Source organism: Abramis brama (genome assembly GCF_963993115.1).
Source record: "Abramis brama genome assembly, chromosome: 12".
In the NCBI taxonomy this organism is placed as follows: domain Eukaryota; kingdom Metazoa; phylum Chordata; class Actinopteri; order Cypriniformes; family Leuciscidae; genus Abramis; species Abramis brama.
In genome coordinates, this window is record NC_139974.1 from 14266959 (window position 1) to 14290190 (window position 23232).

Sequence of the window (23232 nt, forward strand, 5' to 3'; positions counted from 1 at the left end):
CTGTCCTTCTGAGTGTGCATGTGTGTGAACCCAGACGTGACATCGTCAGTAGAGACCCTCCATCTGATTAAAACAAAACAAAACCAAACCAAACCAGAAAAAGCAGGTGGGAAAAAAAACACAGCACAGACGCGTGTCAGGTTAAGCTGGCGATGGGGTGGACATGCTCACGTTGTTTGTAAAGGTGGGAAGGTGGATGGTGTGGAACACAGTTTTGAGTGTCTGACTTGCAAGGGTGGGGGACACACTGGACATCTTTTAAGGCAGGACATGTGTAAACTTTTCTGGATTTTGTCAAAAAAAAAAAGACTGGACTCTATACAGGACTATTTTTTAAAGGTGGGGTATGTGATTCTCTTTTTTGTCCATTTTTTCAAAATCACTTGAAATCCTATTCCTTACACTTACACTTACTTACTTATCACTGACAGCCACTGAGTTAGAAGCACTGAAATGAAAATTAAGCAATTTAATCATCTGTGGAACGGGCAGGACTCGAAAAACTCCAGCCAATCATTTCCAAGACCACCTAGAATCACTGGACACAGTAAGTTCGTCAATCAAACGGTCCTACCATACCCCCCTCCCCCCATATGAATGGGTGGAGTCAGGGCCAGCGTTAGAGGAAAGAAGGTAGGACCATTTGAGTTGTGTATTTTCAAAATCTGCCGGCCGTTTTGCAAATCCCATACCCTACCTTTAAGTCACCATGAAATCAAAATTGACAATTCTTCTTATTTTTAAATGGAATATCGCAGTACTTAAAAATGATTTATCCATGCACATCATTATCATTCATATTTTTTTATTTTATGTGCCTTCATAATCGGCCAGCACCTGCATTTTTGATAATTTTCACAAAACTCTCATGACCCGACTCTTTTGTTGTATGAATCTCTGAACAAACAATACATCAAAAGAAAGAACACAGAGCATCTGCTTTTAAACAAAACAAACAAAAACATTTGATTCTAGTTCATGCAGTAGTATTTTATCAACAGTTGAATGTAGGTAAGTTTAAATTAAAAAATCTATATTTTGAACAAAAAGCTGAGAAAATCGTGTTTGTGTCAAAGGATACGTCTGGATCGGATTCAGATAATCAAAACCTAGATGGAGTAGAACGCTTTACAGTCCTATACCTCTCCCTGGGTTTGACATTTCATTCGGTAACGTTGAATTTTGATGATCAGGCAAGCTCTCATGAGCATAACCAATGCTGCCATAGTGCCATCACTTGATTCTGCTTCTTCTTCGCCTGTGTTTTGAACCAGAAATGCTGTACTCTTTCAGAAGATGCGTACTAGCGCCCCCCTACGGTATAACAGGAAAAACATGGATTAGTGGAAAATTCCATCGGGGAAGAGTTGTGTCATAAATGACAGAAAATTCCGTCAATGGCAGGACAACCTGTCACTCACATGAGTTCTGGAACGGTCAAAGCCGGTGAGTCTGTTAAAGGCACAATATGTAATTTTTCTGCTTTAAAAATAGCAAAAATCACTATATCTATGTTATATTTTTTTTTTTGTTGTGTACTTACATTATCCCGACTGTCTCCAACAACTTTCAAACCAGAAGAAATTTGTAATTTAATTCGAGAAACGTCCCGTTTCTTTATTTCCGTTTTGTCGCCGCCAATGGCGTCATATCCGTGTTGTCCCTGGTTTCCGCTCGTGCTGCCATGGCAACCAGAGCTATGAACCAGAGCCGTCTGATAGTAACCAAAGCGACTGACGCGGACAACTTTGTAGTTCGCAATGTCTATCTGCACGCTGTTGTTGTTTCGTTCAAACATTATGGACCATGGCAAGCAGACTTTGGATAAAAAAAGGAGAACTAAAACGAGAATCAATATCAGCGCAGTGTTTTCGAGATGCCTAGAGCTCCCATAGACAGTATATAAACGAGAGCTCCACGTCCGAGACTTCGACTGCTCCTACATGTACTTTATTAAACAGGTGAGCACATTTACATAAAACTAATCAATGTTTTATAGTTCATCAATGATAAAATGTCAGAATATGATCTGTATATTATTCTAATGTTGATCTAGTTTACTGCTAGTTTCATACAGACAGACTAACACATACATTTCAACACATTGAAATGCAGTTTAGTGTGCTAGTGTAATGTTAGACCAAGTGAAACAGCGCTGCGTTACCTCACAAGTTTAATTTGTCTAATAAACTGACCTGTGAGTAGTAATTCTGCGTGTAGTTCGGTAGAATGAAATGTCCATATTCCTTTTATATCCGCGGGACTCGCATCGCGTTTGGAGCTGATAGCTGTCTCTTAGCAATCCCGAACTGCTTTATATCACAGTCATGATAAAAACATCGATGTATTCAGTCATCCATAAACATTATTAGATCGGTCGGCTTGACGTTGACGACAAGATCCATAATTCTTAGCAAATGTTGCGTCATCAATCTACGCCTTTGTTATTGTAAATAGATTAGCGACCCCTAGTGGCGAAAAATGCTATACTGTACCTTTAACATTCGAGAGCAAGTTGATGCGTCTTGCAACCTTAGATGCATGTACATACAGGATATCTGTGCAATAGACTTCCTTCCTCATATGATTTTGCCATATAAAATACAACAAGAAAAAGTTGTTAGAGATAACACAACATTTAAACATTACCATAGTTTTAAAACATGTAATATTGAGTTTATAACGTTACATATAAAAACACAAACCAACACATTCTCACCTGTGAAAGGTTATCCCATTTGTTCAGGAATTAAAATCTGGGTGTGTGGTTTTTTTTTGTTTGTTTTTTTGTGTGTAGCCACTAGCCACAGTTGGTTAAGTTACAGTTTACAATTTTCACACATTCTGATTTGGCCAAAGTAGCTAACAGCTGAATTTGGACAATAGCCTAACTAACTAAAAGTAACCACTACTAACTTTATGTCAAAGCTTTTCCAGCAACAAGCTAATTTTTCTAACAATTAGCTTAGAAATGAGAGGGAACTCTAGATGTCAACCTATATTCACGATTCATTTCATTCTAGTGAATTAGTTTGTTTAAACAATTCAGTGCACCTAATAAACAAATATTTATAATGATTTATTTTATTTTATTGTATTTAGTGTAAATTGATCTGCTTAATGCTGTCACCCAAATCGAGTTAATTCAAAATGGCTGTTTAGAGAAAGACAAATAGACCACAACCATTTAAAAGTTTGGGGCCGGTAAGCAAAATACAGTAAAAAATATAGTCAAATTTTACAGTTTAAATAAACTTTTTTCTATTTTTAATATATTTGAAAATGTAATTTTATCCTGTGATGGTAAAGCTGAATTTTCAGCAGCCATTACTCCTGTCTAATATGCTGATTTTGTGCAGTTGGAAAGTACCTTTGCACATTGAAAACGTAGTAGATATATTTGTTGTGCAGTTCATTTTACTAAATCAAAGGTGCAAACATGACAAGTCATTTCAGAAATAGTAGTACCCATCTGTCATTTGTCTTTCATTTGTTGTTGATGAATACTGTGTAGTAAAGTAAAGAGAAGAAACACTTTACACTTTCTGTATCTGTACAGTGCAAAGATAAACAAATGCGTTCAGCCACTCTAAAGCCTTTGAGAGGAAACTCAGCTGAATCTCAAAACACAATCACAGAAATGCAACAACAAAGTCAGTTACTTTCTCTCAGCTGCTCGGGCCGTCAGGGAGTAAGAATACACATTTTTCACCAACGAATAATGGCACGGAAGCATATTTGTGCTCATTAATTCACACAGATCTTTCTCGTTCCCTGCCTTCTTTTTCTCACTCACTTGCTGACTTTTCCCTACATCAATTTAATCTGAAATTGCATACAAATCCCACCGCAACATTTGCAGAAGCTTGTGTCTCACAAACAGTCTAGCAAAGATTCAAAATTCAATCATTCACTGTTGAGTGAATGGCAAAAAATCACTTCCAGCTGCATATAGACATCTTAGCAGTAGGTCATAAATTTTCAAAACTTTTGAAAGAAAGAATGAAAACATTCTTCATGAGGGCTTTTCACACCTGAAATAGTTAATCCTGGGTCATTCTAAACCCCGGGTAAACTGAATCCTGGGTTATCTTGCTGCACGTTTCACACTGCTCATAATTTACCCTGGGTTAACAATTAATCCTAGGTATTCATAAACTGACATTTAACATGGTACATTCCTAAACCCTGGATTAACATTCTTATTTGCATATTTGCCGTGCCACTGATTGGATGAACGCAGCACGAGACCTGTTTACGTAAAAGCTCTAGCATTGCGCATCCTCGTATTGCCGACTGAACTATCGCGTTTATACTGAATGGATACTTCGGACTATAAATGTAAGAATGAAACGGTCTCTTCTTCACTCAGATTGTGTGTTTTCTGTCAGCATTTGCCATTTTTCCTTTCAAACGCTGAATTTACTGTGTTTATGTGCTGTGTTTCTGTGACTGTCCAAAGCATGTGAATACGAGGCACCCTATTGGTAGTCCAAAGCTAAGCGTCTAGCTTTAACATAACACTGCATCATTGCATACTGTACAAATTTGGGACCACAATACGGGGTTAACACTGCAAAAGCGGGGCCAACATAACCCCAGGTAAAAAGCAGTGCTGACCCCGCTTCTAAATTCGGAGGCAATTTCGGAGTGGCTAGCAATAATTTCGGAGTGGCTCCAAAGAAAGCCTCCTCCAAAACACATGAACGCACACAGCAGAGTCTGCAAAGTGTCACAAGATGAAAGACGGTGTTAAACTACTTCATGTCTCAAAACACATAACATTATAATAATAATGAACGTAAACAACGTACAGAGCTCTTACTTGTACCACCTGACTGCTGCAGGTTCACTTCAGCGTTGATACTGTTGACATAGAAATGCATAAATCCGAGCTCCGGGTAGAACGTCACAGGTTGCCATCTTGTAATTGCGGTTATGATATGGTGTGAACGCAGCATAAGCTCGAAGTCATGGTGCAAAGGACCCTAGGTTGAAATTACTCCGAACCATCCCTTTAAATGAAAATCTTTCACACAAACATTAAACCATGTAACACCAATGAGATATTCAAATTAACTATTTAAAGGGGAACTGAAACGAAATAGGAAGTAAAGGTGATATAACAGATGTGTTATTATCATTGTTATTTGTGGTAGGACACTTAAAACTGCTGAAGTAGTTACAAAGGGGGAAAACAGTGATGTTAGTTTGTTGTTTTGTTACTAGGGCGCAGCCATCTTGAGGTTCAACGGTCTGTGACGTCACTGGTATGGTAGGCTACCTTGACAGCTCCAGCAAAATGGCATATCAAGATCATAACAGATCAAGAGGGGGGTCTTACTGCATTGTAAAAATAAAAGAATTAAAAAATTGTGATCTGTCCAACAAGCGAATATAACACCTCCGACATCGAGGATGCTATCCAATATAAGCAATATCAGTGCAAGATATGTTACTGTGATTTCAGCCGCTTTCAAACTGTGTATGAGAGACGCGGTGGCGCGCCTTGCCAGTTTAAATTTGACTAGCGCACTGTTGCGCACACACCTAAACACAATGCACTGCTAGCCAGCTGTCACAGCGCGTGCACTAAACTAAATTCTCTTTATTGTCTTATTGCATTTAAAGTGTCAAAAACACAAGGTTCTATGTGTATCAGTATATTCTAGATCCCTGCATTACTGTAGTTCTTAAAGTGACAGCAGTCTACATAAGAATCAGTATACGTTTCATTCATACAGTGAAGAATATGCAGTTTTATTATTTCATTTGATGATTCAATTTCTTACTTAAATGCTGTTTTTAGTGTTAACTTGTACGGTTGAAAAAAATTGTACAGTCAAAAACAGTCAGTTCAGTCAGAGTAGCAGTAGAGTAGCCTGACATAACGTTATAGCCTACAGTGGTACCATGCCAGTGACGTCATCGAACACGGCTGCGCTCTGATAACAACAAATGTAAATTTCAGTATTGGGAAAAACTTCATATATGTTTTGTTTTTAATATTATTTTTGAATTAATTTGTTTACAATTTAAATAACCAACATGTTATCGAATTATATTTTATTTCAGTTCCCCTTTAAAAATCTGCTTAAAATCAATCAAATTACCAACTTTTTCAACAATAAAGGCGTAGGAAAACAGAATTTGAACAGCATTTTCTTACTCTGAACATTGAGAAATAATTGAAAAACAAAAACACACATAGAAGTATATGCATTTATCCTATGTAAAAGTAATAAAAGTGATGAAGGGGACAAGGGCCACTTGACAAATGTGAAAAAAAAGCTAAATTATTGTATACTGTTTTTACATAGAACTATGCAACCCAGACTATGGCTGTATTTACAATTCCTCGCATCTGGCACAGATTGGATATGACCAGTGGTGTAAAGTATTGAAGTAAATGTAATTCATTACTGTACTTAAGTATCTTTTTGGCTACTTTGTAGTTTTACTGAGTATCAAATATGTTGGCAACTTTTACTCTCTACTTGACTACATTTTTGAAGAAGTAAATGTACTTTTTACTCCAATACATTTGTGATGAGTAATGCAATTACACATTAGATTTTGCATGGCACCTAACTTTTTCTGCAGCAGTTTGTTTCTGCTATAAAGAAGCAATGTAGCCATCCAAGGGCATTGGAGGTACTATATCTTGTGCATTTTGCCTTTATTCACCCAAACTTGTCAACAAGGCTACTTTACGTAAGTGCGAGTACGTTACCAGGTAGTTGCTGAATCGCAGGTGTTTGATTTAGGAGATGAGGTCATGACTGCAGCCGGTGATGAGGCCGAAACCAGCACATCCAGTGCAAGTAGACTTTGACTAGTTCATTTTACTTAACATTATTTTATTTATCCACTATATTGATGAAGGAATATTTGATTGAAGGATATTGGTTTACTTATGGCCTTGTTGTGCACTTGAGCTTAACTGAGACTTCAGAGTTTGTAGACATTTAAGAGTCTGTTGTGTTAACCTTTATTTATAATTTAATATATTAATATTTAGGTGTTCGGTTTTATTTTGATTTTAGAAAATAAACATGATTTCTCATATTACAAATCAATTGTTTCTTATTTTCACTGGCATGTCTTTTAGGTGTCCTAGGTCTTCCCCGGGGTCTCCTCCCGGTGGGACGCACGTCCAGGAGGCATCCAGAACAGATGCCCGAGCCACCTCAGCTGACTCCTCTCGATGTGGAGGAGCAGCGGCTCTACTCTGAGCTCCTCCCGAGTGACCGAGCTCCTCACCCTTTCTCTAAGGGATCGCCCAGCCACCCTGCAGAGAAAGCTCATTTCGGCCGCCTGTATCCGGGATCTTGTCCTTTCGGTCATGACCCAGAGCTAATGACCATAGGTGAGAGTAGGAACGTAGATCGACCGGTAAATCGAGAGCTTCGCCTTGCGGCTCAGCTCCTTCTTCACCACGACAGACCGGTACATCGACCGCATTACTGCAGAAGCTGCACCGATCCGTCTGTCAATCTCCCGTTCCATCCTTCCCTCACTCGTGAACAAGACCCCAAGATCCTTGAACTCCTCCACTTGAGGCAGGAACTCTCCACCAACCTGAAGCGAGCAAGCCACCCTTTTCCGACTGAGAACCTTGGCCTCGGACTTGGAGGTGCTGATTCTCATTCCAGCAGTTTCACACTCGGTTGCAAACCGTCCCAGTGCACGCTGAAGGTCCTGGTCTGATGAGGCCAACATGACAACATCATCCGCAAAAAAGCAGAGACGAAATCGTGTGGTCCCCAAACCGGACACCCTCCGGCCCCTGGCTGCACCTAGAACTTCTGTCCATAAAAATCATGAACAGAACCGGTGACAAAGGGCAAAGTACTGTTAAAATCAGATACCAAGAATTTTACTCAAGTCGCATTGGAATTGATGACTTGTAACTTGTAAATGAGTCATTTTTGCTGTAAGGTAACTGTACTTTTACTCAAGTATGGTTTTCAGGTACTCTTTACACCTCTGGATATGACCCACGAATGTGTAAGCAGGAAAAAAGCACATGGATTCCGATATTCTCAGATCTGTTTCAGGCCTCATTCATATGTGGAAATAAATCTGATATGAATCGGATACATGCATTTGTATCTGCCATGTAAGATCGGACAGATCGGATATTCCCCTGTCAATCTGAGTCGTACGTGATTGAAAAAGAGATAGTGGCAAATGACATGACTCTTTTAAACAGCCCAATGGAGGACGAAGACTCAACCCAATGTTGTGCTGACCTTTAAAGATGGTGTGGAAAGCTGGTCGGCGTCCATTGCAAATAGTGTGGTTTTTACTTCCTTTTCGGCCTAAGCTTATCGGGTCAGTACGTCTACCTTTGTTTGTTTTGCTATGCTTATAGTGTAAATGCAGATATTGGATAGGGGTCACTTTTAAAAGAAGATGCAAGCTGGTCAAAAAAAAAACCCGGATAGTCAACAAATAAGAATTGGGCATCAAGACCTGCAGTGTAAAAGAGGCCTTAATGAAATTATCTAAATTTTATCTAAATGTCTTTTCTCAGGTATCCAGTGTTTTATCTACAGTTTGCATGTGTAGAAAGTGTTTGTCTGAATAAGCTGAACTTATTCTTCTTCCCATCATACCCAACTTGACGTATCCTGTGCAACATTGGACTTGACTCTCTTAACCTCTACATAAAGAAGCCAGAGAACTTGTGGGCGGGTTTCGGCTTGGATTACGGTGCCACCCCTCACCACTTTGCATTCGAATTCAATACAGCGACTGAGCGGATTGGGCTGAAATGTAGCTGGTCGTCTTTGCTCTGCGTGAGTGATGAGCAGTAGAATAGACAGGCTGTCACAGCACACCTGTAGGCCTGGCAGCCGAGTCCATCACCGGGCTGAGCCTTCACAGAGATTAAAAACACTGCATCCATTAGGCCCCGTGTCAGCCGTCATTATTCTATAAAGAAGCGATTTTGTCACATCTCCATTCTTCAGGCCGCTATCCACACGCAGATGAATAAGCAGGACGTTCCATCTCCAAACACGGCTCACTTTTGACAGGAACACAACCATTTGTGATGCCGTCTCCCCAACACTTCACACATCCGTTGGGAAGGAAGCATCAAATAAGTCTTAATGCAATGATCCCGCAGTCCATCACCTGATGGGACTCAAAGTTTTCCAGCCATATTTATTCTCGGAAATGTACGTTTTGTCCTAGAGCTGCCAATCAAACGGGCTCACAATTTATTCTGCCATGTGCATTTATCTGACAGCCCTTTGTTTTCTACAGTGTTCAACTGTGATTCAATTTTACACATTCTGCCTTGTAGTTTGACAGCTGTCGTTTGACAGGAACACAGGCCTCATTGCGGACAGCTTAAGAATAACAAATTCAGTCTGGAAATAGTCAGCGCACAGGGTGTCAAATGAGTTTTTAAAGGCTTAAAACGTTTAAAATTGATGGAGGAACACTTTAAGGTGTCACTGTTGGTGCATTTCAAACTGCATGTGTTTTTAAAGTTGTGTATTTGACTCAAGGAAGCCAGGCTTTGGGGTGAAGGTGAACGCAATAATGAAAATTCTGTCGTCATTTATTCACTCTCATGTCGTCTGTTTCATGTTTCATCTGTAGAAGACAAAAGAAGCCGTTTAGCAGTTAGGGTTTTAAAATGAATGGTGACAGTGACCAAAAAGTACAAAAAGCACCAGCATTCTACTAAATATCTCCTTTTTTTTCTAGAGAGACTGAATGTCATATGGATTTGGAAAGACATGGTGAGTAAATGATGCCTTTTTTTTTAAAGATACCCATGAATGTTTTTGGCCAAACAAACTGTCCATTAGGATGAATGTTGGCTTGGTTGAAAGGTTTCTTTTTCCATTTTATATTCAAAAATACTGTCATTCACAGACCAAATGTGTCATTTTCCAGATTTCATTATTTTCAATCTTATTCCTTTCAGGAGAAAGTGTGCAATTTTGATAGGGAACGTTTAAATTACCTTGATGTCTCGCCGCTTTGCCTTTTGAAAACGACAAATTGTAACCAGTTAAAATTCGTCATTGTCCCACTATCAATGAATTCTTTTGTGTGGCATCATATTTATGCTTCACCGTCTGTCTGTGAGAAAGAAACAGACTGAGATTATTTATTTCCTGTTTGTTTGAAGTGAAATAACAAAACATGAGACAAGGTTAAGCTGATGAATTCACAGTGACGAGTTGCATCAGTGATGACACTGATGTTTGACGTGCAAAAACTTTCAAAATTCTGTTCTCCTTCAACCCTTCGTCCTGTTTCGATATGAAACATCTTAGTATTTTAGACTGGTGACAGCGCAAATGAAAGTGGAGATCTGTTTTGACGTCTAAAAACAACATATTTGTTTGATTAATCAATCATTTTTGTTTATTAATCAATAATCACCTTTGTCAATGGACTCAAGAATTTAATTCCAAATGCATTCTTTCACAAACAGAAATGTACTGCTATCATGATTCATAGAAAGAAAGTACTTGCCAGCAACATGTACAAACAGATAAAACATGAAAAAAATGTTTGCCACTTCTTGCACACAAAGTTGCAGGGCATTCAAAACCTTATGTCTTCAACATTGTCTCACCTTTGTGTTTGCACTTTAATTCAGCTGGAGCTTTAAGACACAAATGTACGCTTTGAAACTTTTTGTTTCTCATAACGTGAAATCTGCGCATACTGTAGGTAGCAAGTCAATTCTTTGAGAGAGTCCTGGCACAACCCTTTTATCTTCATGTGCGTCAGGACCCCAGATGTGGAAGGAAATGGAAGGCTTAATTTTATAATACACTTAAATCTGCTCCATACTCAAAAGGTTTGATTTCAATAACAATAATGCTTTCAGACTATTATATTGAGGATATTTCAAGATGTGGAAAAGTTATGCCAAAACCATGACTTGAATAAATGAATAGTTTTAAATCTACTCCAGAACATACTCAATGCCTAAACCTGCTTCCTTAATGTGTAAAAATAATTTGTCTGGATGACAAATTTGACTATTTATACAAAAGTAGTAGGATACTCTTGGATTTATATGGCTTAATATTTCTGATAGTTTGCACAGATATGCTGCATTCCGAATAAAAGTGAAAACGAATTACAGTAATTGAGGAAAGCAAAACTAGCAGATGGAGGCTCAGAATATTCAGTATGGGACTACTGGGAAATCAAAACATGCCAATTTGAGTGAGAGGATACTCTCAAATAGGGCAACTAACAAGGGGTTTGATACTGCAACTCCCCAAAGCGGCTTCAAATGGAGATTGAGATTATTGTGCAAACACTGCATATTTCAGTCCTTTCCCCTTCTTGTTTCGTTTCCCCTCAAGCCCCCTGTGTCCACACGTATAATCACTCAGTAATTGAGCTGAAAAGAGTAAATCTTTGATTCCCACTAGAAATTGGGCATTTATTTCTAAGTCTGAAAACCCCGTGAAATGCTTGGAGAGTGCTTGTGTGAACAGGAAAAAATGCAAATCTGCTTAAACTGTGTCTATCTGCCGATGTTTCACGCCGCTCTGCAGGTACTCACAATGTCGCAGTTGTCATGATTGCTATAATTTACATAGAATACGTACAGGGACTGCACTAAGATCCTCTGGGGGAAAAAAGAGAGGAAGAGCTGGATCAATGCTACAGAATCAGTCCTGAGAAGCCAGATATACAGGCTTTACGGGAAAAGCGTTAAATCCACAAGTTCTTTGCCCATTTTGGCTCCAGTGAGAGTTTCCTGTTTACTGGCAGGTTTTGTGTCTGGAAACATCTCTCATTTACATACAGCACAGAAAAGGTGCTGCATTCAAAGAATAACAAAAGCAAACACGGACAATGAACTTCAGAATATTTCAACTCTGAAGAAAGCTAAAAAAAAAGTCCCCAAAGTGGACTTCATTCACAAGTTAATTGCTGATTTTAGGAAAAGAGAAAAACACACGAATGACCAAATGGAGAACAACATTAATCAAGAAATGCTTCAGTTTTTATTTTACAATTAAGGGACAAAAACATTTTTTTTCTTTTTTAATTAAGGGAATTGATGGGACTTTTCACAATGGCATGATAAAACATTGAAATGTACTGTATTTCATGTTTTGCATTGCTTGGTTCCCTCTTATACACCATGCATCAACAGCGATGCAACTCCTTCAGTCAATTCATATTTACCACATCAGAGAACTTAGTTCAACTAAAGGATGAATCGTGGTTCTACAGCACATATACTGCATATACATCTCTGTACATATTATTTCCTTTTTGTTTACTATATATAAAATGACAATATAAAAGAATGCACACCATACAAACAATGTTGAGCTGCGGCAATTGGCAAGATATGATGATGGAAATTTACACATCTTCGCTGATCATTTAAATATATGTGCTGTATATAAGATTTCAATTAAGTCTTTACAGGTTGAAACCAAAGCGAAACCATAGAAAGAGAAATAGTGGTACCAAAGCATACGTTTCAAATTGCTACTGTATAAAATGATACTTAACAAAAAAAAAAAAGAAAAAAAAAAAAAGATTATTAAAAACAAAGAAATGCCTTTGAAAAACCAAAGTTTATAATCATAGGCAGCCTGACAAAATCTTCAATATCCTTCAAGGTTTAGAAGACTCAACAAAATCTACAATTCATTGTTTTCACTTCAAAGGGTTGCAGTTTGATTTATGTCAAGCCAATATCTGAAAATCTGAGCTCAAATTAACAAAATAGCTCTGTCTCATTTTATACATATTCTCATAACATTCAACACCACAGAGTGCTTTAATGAAGTCAGTCTTTTTTAATGTATAGTAAGTGTACAACGCGACTCATTCTATTCAGAAGTTCTTTTGCCATTTTGTTTTAGACCATGCCCATGGATACCATGTTTGTTTCATTCCCAATTCAACAGAGTACAAATTGTAAATTCTGTTTGAATATGAAGTCACTCAGAGATAAAATAAAGTTAAAAAAAACATGCACATAACCGACACATATCAGATAAATACAGTACAAAGCAAGAGATAGAAATCAAGAGACTGAAAAACGAGGGGAAAAAACAAAATAGACCATGGTCCAATCAGGCAGTTTCACGACAGAATTTGGACTGATTTTGAAGGCTCAGTTCAGGCGCAGTGCAGTACAGTGATGTAGTGCAATGATTCTCAATCCAGTCACTTCACTGCCACCAGCCTGCTTTCCTTAGGCTTTTTCTAACTTTTCCAGCTCAGTAACAAAGATCAGATGGTCCTCCGGTGACTTTCCGTGCGTTTTGCTGAGGTGCAGTTTCACTGCGTGCTTGCTGACAAAAGTCCTATTGCACAGTTTGCACTGAAATATGGAATTAGAGTCCTCCTCAGTTAAGCCAAGGGCACTGAATGTCTTGTCTGTGATCATTTTTGTGACTGCTTGCTGGTCTCTTATGAGGTCTATTGATAATTTTGAGAGGTCTTTCAAGCTAAAGCCCAAGTGGGACTCTAAGTGGTTAATGTATGCGGAGGGAGTTCTGAACTGGGAGGCACAGTCACTACATAGGAACAGTGGCTGGCCTGAGTCTATGTTCTTCAGAAACTTGGTTCCACCTGTCCGCCTGAGTTGGTACTTGACGTTTGCCAACCAGTGGGAGATGGTGGTCATGGAGAGACCTGTAAACTTACAAATATGTACACGCTCCTGAGGACCTAGGTCTGTAATGATGTACTTTCCATCAGGGGTTTCTCGAAGGCTGGACGCAAACTGAGCCTGAAGAATCAACAGATGCTGAGGGTTCCAGTTTGATTGCCTGCCTTTTCTCTTCTGAATGGGTGAAAGATCCTCCAGCCCATCCTCAAAAGCACAGCCATCTGCATCTGACTTTTCGGATATAGAGGAAGGGGTTGACGACTTTGGCGTCAGGCGACCCGTGAGGTTCTTCACCATGTCAGAGATGTCCATTAGAGCATTCTCCCGAAGAGGAGATGAGACTGATTCAGTCAACGTTGACAAGATGGGTCGGGTGCTGTTTGTGATGCTGCTGTTGCTGATAACAGTGGATGAACAATTGTTTGTGGGCCCATTGCCACTTTTGGACTTCGTCAAGTCCATGGGTTGATCATCATTATTGTCATAATATCTGTTGATGGACTCGACTTGCTTGACCTGAGCTGGATTGTACATGGGCTTTTCCATCATGTTGTTGCTGATCTTGTACAGCATTGCTAGTGGGTCCAGGAGTGGACTGACCGTTTTGGAGGCCTTACCCAAATGAGTGTTCATGATAGACTGCAATGCACTAAGAGGGTTGACTAAAGGCTGTTCTGGTGAGTGGTCAGTGATGATTCCTAAATTATCGCAACCATTGCTGACTTGTGTTTTGAGGACATCCGTTCCGTTCTTTACAAGATTATCTGCATGGCTTTCCTTGTATTCTCCTTCCCGAACCAGAACGTGGTCTAGGTCTTTATCTACCATTCCATTCTTTGTTGGCTTGCTAAGGTCACCTGATCTTGACAGGTCCTCTGATCTTGGCAGGTCCTTTCGGTCTTTGAGGACCGGAGAGGGTAATTCAGCAGTGAGATGTTTGGAAACACGTTCAATTGATTTTTCATCCCGGTCTTTCTTTGAAGGGATTTTTCCTGTTACTTTCTCCACTAACTCTTCCATTGCTAGGACGTTGCTTTTATGGTTTGGAGGTGGTGATGGGCTGCTTGGAGAATGGATTAGAGTGCTGGAGTCAGAGGTCAAAGATTTCAAGCTGCTGGCATTGAATGTTGGTTGAATCTGGACACTCTGGACAGCGGGTATAGATGATTTCAAAGACCCTTGGAGCTGGTAAGCGGCATGAATGCTGGGATATCCACCCCAAGTGGGCGTACCGGTCTGAGCCTTACTGATTGCACTGGAGACTGTATTTTCTAATGACTTGAGAATATCTAGTCCACCTTTAGGAGACTCTTCAAGATCCTCTTCTCTTAGATATTTGTAATGGCTGTGTTTTTCTGTTTTTTCCACCTTCTCAACAGGATCCTCTTTCTCTTGCTTGATTTTTTTCTCCTCAGGTTCCTCCCATTTGTCCTCTTCCAGCTCCTTTCTTTCATCCGTGGTGGATGGGTGTATTGGTGAATCAGGTTGGGACTTGATAGTGGGAGCTGGTAGACGTGTTGTTGTGGGTGGAAGAGGAATGGATTGGATTTTCTCTTCCACCACAGGGTCAAACACCAATTGTTTTCCTTTTTTAGAGGCGGAGTTTGTGACTTTGAGAAAATGTCCAGTCACCATCATATGGGCTGTCAACTGTTGCAAGGTGTCATGGGAACTCCCGCACTCCATACACTTAAGAATTTGAGCTTTTCGGGCCTCAAACTGCCAGGTATAACTTGCACCGTTCTGGTAGCCATAACGGTTATTAGCTGTGACATATGGGTTGGAAATCTTCTGATCTTTGGTGGGCGCAGTCTCTGCCAATGGAATGCCAGGGGTGCTGGAGATTGACTCAGGTGAGCAAGGAGACAACAGGTCTTGGAACGCTCTCTTTTTGGTGGAGTGGACCAGCTTTGAGGCAAGAGCTGGCATTGGTTCTTTGAGAGGCACTTTCTGGTAATGTTTAGTTTTGATCATGTGGACACTCAAGTCCTGTAGGGATTCAAATGAGTGGCCACAATACATGCATTTCAGAACTTTCTGAGCATCTTCTTTGCCCTCCATCTCCATTAAGGATCGCTTCCGTGGCTTGGACCATTTCTTGCCCCTGTCCTCCTCTTTGTCCTTGTTATCATCACGGTAATGGCCTGTTTCATTCATGTGCACCGTGAGACCTACAAGCGTGTCGTAGGCTGCACTACAGTCCTTGCATCTGAACTTGCTGGCACCCGTAAACACAGGCCCGTACAGCTTATTGTTTTGCCGGTACAGCTGCACTGTGCTGAAGAGACTTGGTTCAGGCATGAGGTGGTAGGGTGTATGCTGTAAGGTTTTAGCAAGTGCTGCTTGATGCCAGTCATATGCAACACCCCCACTGTTAGCACCATTGATGTTTCCATTGTTGGCATTGTTTAATGTGGTGGCTTTTGTAGAATTGCTGCTCGGCGTCACATTTGTCTTTGTGCTAGCACTAGCATTGCTGCTGCTGCTAGCTCCGCTGCTTGTAATATTACTTGCATGGCTGTTCACAATGCTGTTGTTCCCCTTGTGGCTGCTTGGGGTACTATTAGTGCTACTAGCACTAACCTGCTTGCTTTTCATAATGTCCTTTGTAATACTCGACCAGGAAGCATCTGAAATCAGGTTTGCATAGACGGCTTTCATCTGCGCCAGGCTGTCCTGCAATGATAGTCCGGCATCTGTCTCCAAGTCTTCAACCTCCTCTTTATCCTGGCCCTCTTTGGAGGAGGTGCTTTTGAAGTCAGCCAGGTGATCACTGGTGTCGCTGAGGGGCGAGGCGTACCCGGCATCTGGGTTGGTGCCATTGCTGAGTGGAGAATTCTGGTAGCTTAGCTGTTCACGCCCATCATCTTCTTCATTGCACAGGTACTCTGCGTCCTGACCGTCTAAGGAGAGCCCGTCGTCCTGCAGGTGCTCCTCATCGATCTTAGCTGCCTTAAGCTCGTCTTCCGGCACATAGGCTGAGAAAACAAAAGGGGGGGGGGGGGGGGGGGGGAGAGATGATGAGTCAAGAGCCCCCAAATGTGCATCTTTAACATGGATTGTTGAATAAGTAAATTCACTTTTATATTTTAGTTGCTTCAAATGAAATAGGTGTGGGAAAATGTATCATTGCATGTGCACGTGTGTGTGTGCATGCTTACATGATGAACTTAAAGAGATTTTTTTTGTCAATAGTCCTGGCAGAGGACGCAGGTTTGCAATTATAAAATGGCAAACATCCATATCTTGACTATGATAGATAGCCCCCTTCACTGCTGAGACTAACAAAGCTATCCTGTGTAACAGCTCAGCAAGGGTAAAGAGGGCAGAGGAGAGTCCTCTAAAGAAAAAATTAGGTATCTAGAAAAAAAAACAAATCTTTAAAACAGAATAACATACTGAAAAGAAACAAGGTAATATCATGGAAAAAAAACCTGTACTCTATTATGAATATTGTAATGAAAGCAAAATATATAATTTCAAATTGTAAAAAAAGACACCCATTTACATCCAATACTACAAAATTACCCCAACCCCTTTGTTTACAAAAATTTCATTCTTAAATATTAACCCCATTTAGACTACTCTCTCTTGTCTTTCTTGTCCTCCTTTCCCCTGTAGTTAGAGGGCACAGACTGTGTGTGACATTGATCCAGTTCTCTAATGCACTAGCCAAGCTAGACTCCTCTGAGTGTGAGATTGCGTCTAAGTTATTGCCAGGGATGCAGCGCGGGGTGCAGCTTGCCTCAATGCTGTTGGCAGAGGCGATGGAAGTTCTCGCAGCGAGTCATGCTAAAATGCAAGTGGAAATGGCATGTCATGTTGTCATGGTCCATGCTGTACTAACTCTCAGGGAGTCAAAAGTGTGTGCAGCCACAGGGGAAAAAGAGAGAGTGAAATAAAAGACAAGAGGATACATAACCATCTTTAGTGCACCTTCCTTCTAGTGATAAATATATTATATTTCAGTATATTTTAGCATTGACTGATAACCATGTCTGCTTGGGTGATTAGCAGGATTAGTTTTTGTGTTAGTTTCAATTTTGTCAAGATTTTTTGTTTGCAAATGTTAAATATTAAAAATAAGTGTTTAATTAGAGCAATTTTGAGTCCAATTTATGTTGTAGGTAATGAAGCAAAATATAATGCCTAAATAACTGCTTGAAATGTGCATCTAAGAGATAATTCATCCAAAAATAAATTCTTTAAAAAGCATCTACATGTTGCTCCAAATCTGTATGACGTTGTTGCAGAACACAACAGATGATTTTGAAAATGCCTCTATTTTTTTTTTCCCATGCAATGAAAGTCAAAGTGGTCCAGCTTTGTTTTGGAGCCCACTGGCTTTCATTATTTGGACAACAACAGTTGAATCATTCTTCAAAATATTTGCTTGTCAAAATCATTGCGTGTAAGTCACATAGGTTTGAAACAACATGAGGTTGAGTAAATTGTGAAAGACTTGTAATTTTTGGGTGAACTATCATTTTAGGAAAAGTAAATAGTGTCATATATTTATGTTTATTTGTACTTTATTGGCCACCCTGGCCTCTAAACATTGGCATTGATGTCTTTCTCCCTTGTCGATATTTTGACCAAAAGGAATTGATAAGAACCAGTTAATGCATTGATTTTAGTGAAAACAGCATCGGGCCACGAGTGCATGTTTCAGAAATACACATTCATGCTTATTTGTGAAAACACAGCTATTTTTGCTCTGCGTATAACTGCTAAGTGCACATTTATTTCTAAAGGTAAAAAGAGGATACTGAAAAATGTTGCCTACGCAACACACTAGAAAATGCTTATTTTCCTCGGCTAAATGTGTGGTAATAAGATGTACTGTCAGATGTATTACATTAGGGGAAAGGAACAGAACAATAATGTTCACAAATGTAAGGTTTCATGTTTCAGCCACAAAAAGCTCCTTCACTCTATTGTGTGCCGACAGAGCTATGACAGAAAAAAACAGAGTGATAGCCCACTGTCGGCACCCACAGCTGCAAGACAAAAAGAGCGAGAGAGGGAGAGAGAGAATGCTACTCGTTTAATTCGCTTAATGAAAAGAGAATAAAGGTCCATGAGACCAAGTGCTTAATGAGGAGCGGTAGGATTAAATTCCTGTTTCATCAGCTGGTTTCGATCTGCAGTGGGAGATAAACAAAATGAGCTCTCCGTCATCGAAACACATCAAAGTACCTCTTTCGAGCGTGCTTGTGTGTGTGTGTGTGTGTGTGTGTGCGCATGCATGCATCTTCACAGCATGTCCAGCTACAAAAAAGCCTCCTGTTCACTTTGTGAGTGGTATTGTTACTATCAGCCATTTTGAACACAACACAAGGAGAAAAGCCACAACAACAGCCCGCACAACTGTGAAGGCAATGGGAAGAGACAGAGCAGGAAAAGAGGGGAGCAGTAGAGGAGATGGGAGTAAAGAGAAGAAAAAGAGACAGGCAGCGCTTGAAGAGTTGTTCCTTTATCTCAGCGAGCCACCAGGAGATGTCTGTCCGAGATGCCAAGATCCGTCTCGGTGGTTGAAGCAGATGTGCTGTCAGCTTCAAACGGCGTGCAGCTGAGCACACGTAATCAGAACGGACTCCGTACCTGATGTTTGTAAGGTGCCATTTACAGCTGCGTGGAGGAAGCTGTAGGGGCGTGAACAGCTGGGAACGTGGTGTATGTGGTGTTCCCGTTACTGGGATATTCTTAAATTCGCCTTCTGATCCGGAGGAATCACTGATTCCACCTCAAACTCTCCGATGGATTTCAATCCGTCAATTCCTCGGAGAAATCAAGTAGGCGGCGTAAAGCGAAAGGGATTTGGTGAAATAAACATTACGAACTGTCAAATAAATCACTTATCCAAATATCGCTTTAAAAAGAAATGTTCAAGCCGCAACACGGTTCAATGGATTGAAGCCCTGATAATTCCCTCAAGTCACTGCAGCATTTAAGACAGCTTATCACGTTAAAACAAAGAGAGAAGTTTTTCATCTTTGCTGTAATTACAGAGAGAGTGATAGAGGGGCAGAGAGAGAGAGACAGAAAAGTGAGACGGGGGGCGAAGAATAAAGCCAGAACGAGAGGGCTTTTTTCGCAAAGAGATGGGCAGAACCTGACACTAAATCGAGCGCGTCTTCTCAGCCCCTGACACCGCGTGGCATCTGACAGGCATGCGCATTGGCATGTCACTGTCCTCGCATCAAGCCGTCAAATACGACTTGGCAATTTTTTGCCATCTGCGTCAAAAAAAAAAGGAACCCGCCAGACGACGGCAACGACAGCTCACACTTAATAACCCAATCAGAAGTTTGACTGCTGACATCTCTTATCGGGGGCCTGCTTTTAAACATCACGCCGAACAATAAGAGAGGGATTAAGAGGAGAGGAGGGGGGGAGGGGCTTGTTGTGTTTGTCAGTCAAAAATAAGCCTGCATTGTACTGTCGGGAGAAAACGACACAGATAAGTTGTTAAGAATACACACAATTAAGTGAATCAATAGTTTCTATAAAAAGAAGATGCTTTTGATGCGGAGGAGAACGAGAAAGAGTTTGATTTACTGAGTGAAGCAGGCACTTTCCACAGATACCGTACAAAACAAGGCTTGAAACTCTTCACATTTCGTTTTCTGAGGTTTGAAATCTTACACAAGCACGCATTTACATACACACATACAGATACATGTATATAAAAACACACACAATTAATTCACATTTAGATATAAATTATAAACGTACGTCTATTTACATTTACATATTATATTACATATTATTTACACTAAGTTGAGACACCAGCTCTGTTTCAGCAAATCATTTAAAACTATGACAAGAATGATCCCATCTAATTAATATTCAAGCAGGCTGATAAAATGTAGAATGTGCACCCTTCCCACCCCAAACAGTTTTAAGATTGGTCTTACGCCCATGTGCTTGCGCGTGTTCTTTCAAACACAACACACCAGAATGGAGACTCAAGAACAAAGGTGTGTATGTTCTTGAGTGCCCACCAACATCTAAAACGATCAGCCAGAGCACCAGGGCATTGTGCTTGTGTGCATGTATGAGGTGTGCGATATGTGAGGTGTGTGTGTGTATGTGTGTTGTGCAGGAGAGCGTGGCCATCTGTGTCCAGAGTGGAGCTGTCACTGTGGCTGCTGAGATCTCACTGATTTTAGACAGGTGACACAGCAACGGGACATGAGCAGGGCATACACACACATACTCACACGAGCAGAGCTCACCGTCTCAGCCAACAAAGATCAGCCGGAGAGTGAACCTTCTTGCTATAGACACCCATGACACCACACATACAAACACAGCCAGTGCCAGCTCTTGGAAACACCACCCACATACGAGCACTCGAGCGTTAAGATTCACATACAGTTGCCCAACAAACAGCAGAGAATTAGCAAGCCGTGACTCTAGACAAGATTTAATTGTTTCTACAAGCGAAACTCTGAAAATGCACATTACACCTCTATTTATTATTAAATATCAGGAAATGAGACACAGACAATATTCGAACCCACATTTCCCAGATGCGCCCCAGAGAACAATGCTAACCACTAAATGAGAACTGGCCCCCAGACTGAGCCTGGTTTCTCCCATGTTTTTTTTTCTCGATTTCTATTCCTGAGAACCATACTTGAACCGAATTGAGCTGGATGATCAAACTTTTGCAGAGCTGCTCTATAGCTGAATCAACTTGGCTTCGTATTTGACGAATTTTTGCAACATACACGGTTATTGAATTTAATCGACACTGAACTCACTATTGACTTCTGTTGAGCTGATTATAGTTCAATTGAACTTTTTTCATAATTGATGAACTTTACAGTTAACTGATTTGAGCTGAAAAAGGCACTTTTTTTTCTTTTTAGAGCTGCTATACAGCAGAATTTGAATGTCTTGTATTTGATGACTTTTGCATTACTGTTATTTTCCTGTTTATTACTGTAAAGCTGCTTTTAAATTCTGAATAAAGTACTTATGTTGCCTTAAAACACTGACTATGGATGCAGCTTGCTATGTTTTAGAACGGAGTGATTTTGGCGGCCAAAAACATCTGCTGTTCTTCAAAAACCCATCCTTTCCACCGCTTCCAAGCAGTCCGCTTGACAAAACCAGGTCTGTTTGATTGGGCTGGCTGGTGCACTTGAGAAGTGTCAGGCCTAAGTGTTCAAACTTGAAGAGGGGAACGAGAATGCTCGCAGACAGAGCGCAGATGCCGATGGCCTCTACTTCCTCGACTGTCACTGTGCGGCCCACCGTCGCCTCCTTCTCTCCCCCGCCTCCTCCTCCTTATTTATTTATTTTATCGAGGAGGAGAGGGGGCAATCACTACAGTCATTTGCACTACTAATGTCCAATTCTGCCTTCCCTCAGTCGGCTGATTTAGCCGGTCAGAGTGGTTTTGGAGTGTGCAGAGGAAAGCCGCGCCGTTTACCCGACATTTTAATGGGAAAACTGGCAAGTCTTATTTGGCTGGCCGATGTGGTTTGTCACTGGGTCTCCATTACATGCCACTCAACTTTGATGCCTTTGGACAGGGCTGATCAAACCATGTCTTTTGACCTACGCAGCACGCTGAAGGCAGACAGGGAGAGAGATGGAGAGAGAAAGAGAAAAGGAGGAGGGAGAGGGGGGCAGGACACTGAAGGCTGTAAATAAAATGACATTATTATTTCCTCTGTCCTATCATGTAGAAAAGCCAATTATGGTAATGCTCTGCATGTCAGTGAGAATGCAGCAATCTCTCTCTCTTTCCCTCTCCCCCTTTTCCAGGGCAGTTAAAACAAGGCTTCGGTAGCATGATGCTGTCTGCCCCAGTCCACTTATGGCCTGCTGCAATCTGGCAGGGCTGTCTGCGGAACTGGCAACGGAAACTGCACTGTTTCTAGAAATGAATGCAAAGTGTGTGTGTTACAACATATCACATCTACTGGGTAAAAAAAAAAAAAAACTGTTTACTAAAGTAAACAGTAGACAATATGCTATGTAGCGATTTGTGGTTTCTCAGACAAGTTAAAAGAGTCCAAAATGAACATTTCGTTAATGCGATGTAAGCTGAAAAAAATAAAAATAAAAAATATTACCAGTGATGAAACGGCATATTACATATATTTACCACAATAGGGTTTAGTGTTTTCTCTTACATATCTACACAGGTCAATACATGCCTGCATCCTCATACATTTGTAATATATTCCTTGGGTGGCATAATGCAGAAATGATTGCACATTAGTGACAAACTATGCAGGTCATTATGTAACTTACATCCTCATACAGGTTTCATTTGGTGGCATAATGCAGAAATTATTCAACAGAGTCAAACATTTTAGGCATCTTAAGACTTCTAATAGTAAATTATTAACTGAGGTAAAGGTCAGGAGTCACGACAGATGTTTTCATTGGTTAGGGAGTTGATCAATCACATCACTTCTTCAGTGAAGGTCAGACTATCATTTTTACAATTCAATTTAAACCATGTATTATGTTGCCGTTCCATGCAAGTAACTTTGTTTTAATTCATCTTCAATGCCAATTCTTACTCCCATTTATCGCTTGGCAGTTGTTCATTTTGGACCCTGCCTGTA

General features: G+C 40.4%; 1 protein-coding gene and 1 long non-coding RNA gene across 2 annotated transcripts in view; one reads left to right on the forward strand and one right to left on the reverse strand.

Moving 5' to 3' along the window:
* The window catches only part of LOC311094136, a 683555-nt gene that overhangs the window by 255162 nt on the left and 405161 nt on the right, over nucleotides 1–23232 (forward strand). The window lies entirely within an intron of this gene.
* tshz1 (teashirt zinc finger homeobox 1) overlaps nucleotides 11983–23232 on the reverse strand; it is a 34889-nt gene continuing 23639 nt past the window's right edge. Inside the window, exon 3 of the mRNA XM_084131987.1 lies at nucleotides 11983–16614. Within this exon, the coding sequence (XP_083988113.1) occupies nucleotides 13217–16614 (3398 nt within the window). The 3' untranslated portion in view covers nucleotides 11983–13216. The remainder of the gene's footprint in view (nucleotides 16615–23232) is intronic.